Source organism: Nestor notabilis, unplaced genomic scaffold (genome assembly GCF_000696875.1).
Source record: "Nestor notabilis isolate BGI_N333 unplaced genomic scaffold, ASM69687v1 scaffold6527, whole genome shotgun sequence".
Taxonomy (NCBI): Eukaryota; Metazoa; Chordata; class Aves; order Psittaciformes; family Psittacidae; genus Nestor; species Nestor notabilis.
In genome coordinates, this window is record NW_009937704.1 from 3,498 (window position 1) to 10,997 (window position 7,500).

The following is a 7,500-nucleotide window of genomic DNA, read 5'->3' on the forward strand; positions in this document are numbered from 1 at the left end:
GGTTATCTGTATTATTCATAGCCAGATTCTGGTCCGAAGACAGTATCATCAACACTACACAGCGGTCATGGAACATGTCTGGTTATTAGCAATAAAGATGAGTTTTACAACACATACGGTCTGATACATAATAAAAAGATACCAAAAGATACCATCTGAGAGATGCAAGAGAAGATCCAAAAGTTTTCAAGACTAACTGTTAAGTCATTGTTTCTGACGATGAAGCAATTCTGAAGAGCCCCATGAACAAGTCATATCTCATTGAATTATAGGTCAAAGAATGGAAAGAAATGTTCACAGATCATGGAGAAACTACCCAGCAAAAGTTACAAATACTGCCTACAAGTTCCTCTTCTTCCAAAGCAAACCACAGAGTACTATCAACAACCATCCCGCAAAAAGATGCACATTTCTGTGTGTACTCTGTACTGCAAATAATGATTTTTAAAAAATATGCTACATAAGTATATTCAATGCTTTTCAGCTTAGCAATGATCTATTCTTGTCCAAAGTATTAGAAAATTAGTACATGGAACAGGACAAGATCTACTGAAATTAATAAAGTCTGAGAGCATGACAGTTTCAAAAAGCATCATCACGTATTGTATCATCTCATGTAGTACCAGCAACTAATCTTATGCCAAGATCAGAGCTCTCAAAAACAATGGCTAACTGCACCTATCCTAATCTAGCAGAAAGCAACCTGCACATATTCTTGACTCCACCTCACATCTTTTCAGCACTTACCCATCTGTTTCTAAGTAATACGTACTTTGTAATCCAACATCCTTAAATATTTTCATGACATCTCTATAATATACTCAAGACAGCAAGACCCTTGTGCATACTGACAAGTGTACCTCTTTCCCCACTGTTAAATACAGCTATAACCTTTCCTTGCAGACAGTTCAGCAAGTACTAATTCCCAACACATAATGCCAGCTCCAAGTAGAAAAGCTAAGATTTTCACAGCTACCCCAGCTCAACACTATTTTTCTATTGTTTGAGTTTCACTGAAATCTAACCTGTTAAAGAACATAAACCACCCTGGATTAATTAAGGGAATATAGCTCACCCTCCCAGATGACTCCTTCCAGTGTATTGTGCAATTCCAATATTTTGTGCTTCAAAAATCAGAATTTTATTTTTATTACATGGCTTTTTGGACTGCTTTCCCAAACTAACGTCCTTCCTGCCAAAGTATCTTCAATTCTTTTTAATAATGTCTATTAGTCATCCCATCAGACCACCAGTTTTATTCAACTGTATCTGATGCTATTACTCATAACCAAAGAGAAGTATTTCTATGCTTGGGTCAGATGACATTATTCCAGTACACCCTCTTACTAGTGGTATTTCTTATGAAGAAAATACTTCATAGTTATGTAATAACCTATTGGGGATATTTCCAACACTTGGTGAAGGCTGATTTCTGCTTAGAGGCCTAAGAACTGTTGAAAGAGTTCTCATCATGCATGAGTATCTAACTCCTTTTAGAAGCCTGCTATAGGCTAGATGAACTCAATGACACCGTGTTGAATCAGGATTATACTATATATATACATCACCTTTTAAAACGTATTTCTTTGCAGTCTAACTGACCTTTATGTTCCTGTGTTCTGAAATGGTTTATAGAGAACTCAAATGTTTGATTCAACTGGTACACCTCTGATAAGTAGGATCACAAACTACATTGTAAAACCTCAGGTACTGTTCCAGGATAATCAGGGATGGCTTGGCATGTCTCATTCTTCTATGGTTAAAAAAATCCAAAAAAACCCTCTACAACACAACCTCCAGAATTCTGCAGGTTTGTTTTTCAAGTCCTTAACAAAACTGAAAGCCAAAATCCTCATATTTTTTAGTTTGAAAGTAGTGTTAAAGTTAGTACAAAACAGTTTTCCTGTATCATACGAATAACAACTTTGAAAATATTTTCTAAATATTTGCAACAGATTAAGAATTCTCCTACTTCAATAAAAGTCACATTTTTGTATTCTTATTAATTATGTAAGAACACAAAACACTCATTTAGAACCAAATACTAAAGCTAGTATTCAAAGCAAGTTGAATTAACAGTCTCACTATCTCTACACTTAGAAGTCATGACTGACAAATTCTAATACTGCAAGAATCATTTATGTCTCTTTGGCCAAACTGAAGAAAAACCTGCTTTTGATTTTGGCTGCAGTAATCATTTTATCTCCTCATTCTTGTGATTGTGGACATGGTAAGAGCAGTAAGTACTCGTAAAGGTCTATGTTTACCCATACATTCAAAATTCTATGAAAATCAAAGAAAAATCCAAGTTCAAAGTCAAATTTTGGCCATCTGTCACTGAAGTAATAGGAAAAAAAAAAACATTGAGCAGTAAAACAAAACTTACTCAGATACTTGTTCAGCAGTTGGGATATCTACAGAAACTGAAAATGAAAATAAAGGATTTTATTAAAAATATTTTAAAATGTGGAACTTTTAAATCCAAGTACACAGAAATAACAATAACGCAACTGAAAAAAGGACTGCAATAACACCAAACATCCACATGTAGGTATTTGCACATGTCTACTATACAAAAAAAGGCACTATTATGTACTTACCTTTCTCTATAACGACTTGACAAGTATGTGTGTGGCTTTCACTCAGATGTGTGGCCATGCTATCTAAGCCAGAAACATCAGTCAGGAAATCACAGTTAAGACACACTACAGTCACACCTCTAGAGAATAGAAAGTAAAAAGGAAGTATAAATACAACACGGTTGTGGAAACAGGTTTTTTAACTTAGAGCAACTGGACAGACTATTAAAAAAAAAATTTCCTCTAACTTTCTATGAGATCATCACAAAAACATGTTCTTACTTTTCATACTGCAGCTAGCACCTGGTAATCCCTATGAATGACCAGAGCATCTCCATGCTGGACATAGCACAAAGAACACTTTAGACAAATCTATCTGTAAAGCATGAGTTTCTTGGGTTTGGTGGGTGTTGTTTGTTCTTTATTTTGTTTCCATTGCCCCCTCCCCATTTTGCATATTATGGATAATCAGAAAATAAAGAAACAACTATTTTTTTAAATCTGCTTAAAGAAGTTACTAAATGTGGATAAATAACAAATAGTTGTCACTGAACAGAACACATCTCATGGAAGAGCTAATGCTTTTATTTCCCTGCTCTTTCTAAATTGCAGAAGCCCAGAAATTCAAGAGGCTCTAATCTCATTTAACAAATCAGTTCAGTATCAAAAGTAAAACCACAACGATCTGTAACTGAAAAAAGCTGAATTACCGGAGCTCTTCTGAATGCTTCTTATAGATCCAAAATCTTTTGCTTGGACGAGCACTGTGAAAACTAAATACATGAAAACATTACCACTTAAAACTGGCTTGAGTATATTACTCCCTGCACTGTACATTACTTATGACAAGGCATGAAAATAGAACTTGGTTACTGACCTGTATTATCCTAAAACATTAAATTGCTGAAAACTTACAGAATTGTGAATCTCAGCTGTAGTTTAGAATGTTGACTCTCTTATAAATAACAGAAGCAAGGCTTAACTTTGTCAGCACAGTCCTGCAAGAACATAGTTACATTGCTTCCATCAGCAGTTTAGCTCTTGAAGCACCATGGCTATAGCCAGACAGCACTTCACAGAAGTGAAGCTTTGCTGAACTCACACTTCCAAAAGAAATGGCTTAAAATGAGATAAATGAAGTTTTCAGACAACCTCTAAGTTCTTTCATACAGGTTAAGTATGTGTCAACACTGTACTCGCATATGAAACAAAAAGCAAGCAGCTGAGTACAGGGGCTGCTACTGCAGAAACACCCTCCCTCTAACAACCTTCTTCCTCACCATCCCCTGTTCCTTACACGCACCAAAAAAGGTTATGATAGACGCTGCAATGGGTCAAAGTAGGGGGAGCGTTAGCGTCAAGGAGACAAAGGACTATTTTACCGCACGCTTGAATTTTACAATACCCAGAACATGGGCAACAGTAGGAACAGTTTACCTTAGACTTCTCCCCCCTTTTCTGGAGTAAAACTCTTGTACAATCAGAATTAAGCACATTAATTTTTATTATTTTTTTAAGCATGCAACCAATGGTTTATATGCATAAAATCGAGTAAAGTACTTCAGTCTAGGTCTTACATAAGCATTGAAATTAACATGAATAGGTCAACATATAAAACATACAAAAGCTTCTAAAGACTTGGGTCATAAATTCAAGAACTCTAGCATTCAAAAATGCCAAGGCACTTTATACATACATATATTTAAAAAGACAACTGCATTCTATATTTTTATGCAATATATTTGGCTTGAATAGGATAATTCTACTGCTCTGAAAACAAATGCATTTGTTTTCTTAACAGGCTTTTTAGAGCTGTCATCACTAAAACCCTACACTGCCTTACAATCAGTGACAAAACTCCTGCAAAATGAGATGTTATTTTAACAGTTGACCAGAAGTAGTCTAAGAAAAGGTATCCACTTGAGCATGCTATTTGAGACATCCTTTACATGGTATTCAGAGCACAGATCTCATTAGCCATATCTGTGGCTGTATGCATTCAACACTTGTAAAATCAGATAAGATATTACATCTGAAACCTGGAGAACTTGCAATAATTAGTCACTACTTGCTAAGTCTGGCTGAAATCATTATGGAAGGTCTCATAGAAACTGAAGTAAAGACAGAACACTTCCTGAACCACTGGAATTTTAAAGCAAAACAAGAACATGATGTTTAGGCCCTCATTACAAGGCAAAAAGCCAACTTTACGCATTTCCCCATCAGTCCTATGATCCAGTTCAAAATTCAGCTAACAGAAACACTTAAGAAACCTTATATGAATTTAGGAATTATATGATAACCCAATGAAATTTTTGAAGGCTTCTTACCTCATCATGTGATTCACATAGGCTTTGCTACAGCTAGTGTTGTATCTGCATAAGCTACAGTGGACATAAGCAGGAAAATGGCTTGCAAAATCTTTTACTTCTGAGTAACATTCAATGCATTTGTGAACTCCTGAAAGATACCTAACAGTAATATGAAAAAGTTAACTATTAATATCAACTTCTTAAGACAAGATAACTATTCCAAACTTACTGCTTTAAGTTAGTAGCAAGCTTGCCTGCTTCCTACTTGAGGAACTTAAAAATGTAATACTGATTAAAGGTTACAGTAGCACACAAAGAAAACTTTTTTGTTTCCCTCCTTCCTCAATTTATACTGTCATTCTGTCATTATGACCTTAATAAAAAATGTGAAAGTTAATGTAAGCATCTGTTACTGGCAACTCCTGGACAAGAAGATACTGCAGTAGTTAAGAACCTCCAACTTCAGCTGCTGCTGTTGTCTCTATGTACTTGAGAAGGATTTCAAAGAAATTCTCCATCCACCACAACACACAGAAAAAGCTGTTGGTTTTCTTGTCACCCCTGATATTCCCCACTTCGAAATATCTACAAAGCAAGAACGTAATCCTGCTCTTCCCCAGTTTTGCTGGACATTTCTGGATGTCTCAGAGAGCTACACACAGGGAGCATCAGCACCTTACTGGGAGACATCTACAATCTTCGACAAAGAAAACTGCTAACTCATCTTAGCCAATGAAGTTATATTCTAGTCCATAAAACACCCATTAAATTATTAACACAAGGATAGCAAAACCCAGTACACTGTAAATATAAAGACAGCATTCTCAATAGCATTAACGTATTTCCTAGGACAGACAAGACTTAATCTTTCAAATAAGAGGTTCAAATAAAACCCTCAAAAAAAATTTGAGGGAAGAAAATACTTTTGCCTTCATGAGAAAACCTGCAAAGAACACCCAGGCAGGCAGATGTATTCCCATCCTCAGGTCACTTTTAAACATAAATCTGCCTCATGAGTCAGTATTTCAAGACTCTGTGGCTCTATGCAGAAAAAAACCCCCTAAATTTAGGACAGGAAAGTTTCCAGAACATATGTCTTTGCATCATAAAGTAGTCTACCACCAACAAAATTGATGAATGAAGATTCAGAATTATAATCACAGTACCAGTAGCTTTTTCTACAAAACTGAAGTCTTCTCTACTGCAGTATAAATTATCAATTAGAAGTTATTGGAAGAGACATTGAAATGATGGGTTATTTACAGATATTTTTAATACCAATATATTACCTTAGATTATGCAATGCTGTATTTGTAACTTCTTTTTTTTTTCTGCTGTTGGTCCATGCATTTTGCTTCTTTGATGTAGCTGGTTTTGATTTTGCTTTTGACCTATTTGTATTAGATTTGTTATGATTTTTAGTGGTATTTTTAGCTTTAGGTGATAACTGAAATGTGGAAGTACTTGTACTAACAGAAGATGTAGCTGATGATCCTGACAGAAGAGATCCAACAGATGCTCGAATAGTCACCTACAAGTACGAAATGAAAACATTTTCTATTTAGATTTAAGCTCTCATTTCTATTTGTCTCAGTATTTAAGTCACTTCAGGACAAAAATCAGAGCATAAGAAACACTCCACAGTAAAGACTGCTTTGAAAATTATGAAATGCTGTTGGCTGGAGTAAACCTAGCCTCAATAGTCTACTGGATGCTTAAGAAGCTCTTGTTTTGGTGCAGATAGTCATGACAAAATACACTGCTCTCTTTTCAGACCTGTACTTGGCTACATCCTGCTTTCTTTAAACAAAGAAAACAATAACGTAGCTGTGGAAAAGAAAGAGGGATGAGCCCAATTAGCCCTATTAAGAAGAGTAAACAGTTCTGTCAGTGCCTGTACTTAGAATGGTTTGGGTTGGAAAGGACCTTGCTATCACATCTAGTTCCAAGCCCTCTGCCACAGGCAGAGATACCTCCCACTAGACCAGGTTGCCCAAAGCTCTATCCAATCTGGCCTTGAACACTTCTAGGTATGGGGCACCCACAGCTTCCTTGGGTAACCTGTGCCAGGGCCTCACAACTCACAATAAATAATTTCTTCCTTGTATCTAACCTAAATCTCCTCTGTTTAAGTTTGAGCTATTACCCCTTGTCTTGTCACTACAGTCCCTGATGAAGAGTTCCTCTCCAGCACCTTTGTAGACTCCCTTTAGATAGCAGAAGGCTGCTATAAGGTTTCCATGCAGTTTCTCTTCTCCAGGCTGAACAGCCCCAACTTTCTTAGACTGTCGTTGTGCAGGAGGTGCTCCAGCCCCCTCCAGGCCTATCATCCTTGTGGCCCTCCTCTGGACTTGCTCCAAGTTCCATGTCCTTCTTATGCTGGGGACACCAGAACTGTATGCAGTACTTTGACCAGATTCAATAAAAGTCTTGTGTCTTCCTGCCTCAACATTAGTCTGTCTACTTCCTTCAGATATTTTTGTTCCTCATCCTAGATCCCCAAGGGCTAATTCTTGCCCATATTCATAGTTTAGAAGGACCTCATCTTCTAAACCTGGTCCCAGGTGTCTACTAACACTAAAATTTTAAAAATAATCTAAGCTTTTCTT

The 7,500-nt window shown here is 36.4% G+C and overlaps 1 protein-coding gene across 1 annotated transcript in view; it reads right to left on the reverse strand.

Moving 5' to 3' along the window:
• Positions 1 to 2,382: 2,382 nt before the first annotated feature.
• The window catches only part of LOC104409160 (zinc finger protein 280D-like), a 28,352-nt gene continuing 23,234 nt past the window's right edge, over positions 2,383 to 7,500 (reverse strand). The window contains exons 12-16 of the mRNA XM_010018956.1: positions 6,181 to 6,422; positions 4,910 to 5,050; positions 3,290 to 3,352; positions 2,601 to 2,719; positions 2,383 to 2,423 (exon numbers count right to left, since the gene is read on the reverse strand). Coding sequence (XP_010017258.1) covers positions 2,383 to 2,423; positions 2,601 to 2,719; positions 3,290 to 3,352; positions 4,910 to 5,050; positions 6,181 to 6,422 — 606 coding nt within the window. The remainder of the gene's footprint in view (positions 2,424 to 2,600; positions 2,720 to 3,289; positions 3,353 to 4,909; positions 5,051 to 6,180; positions 6,423 to 7,500) is intronic.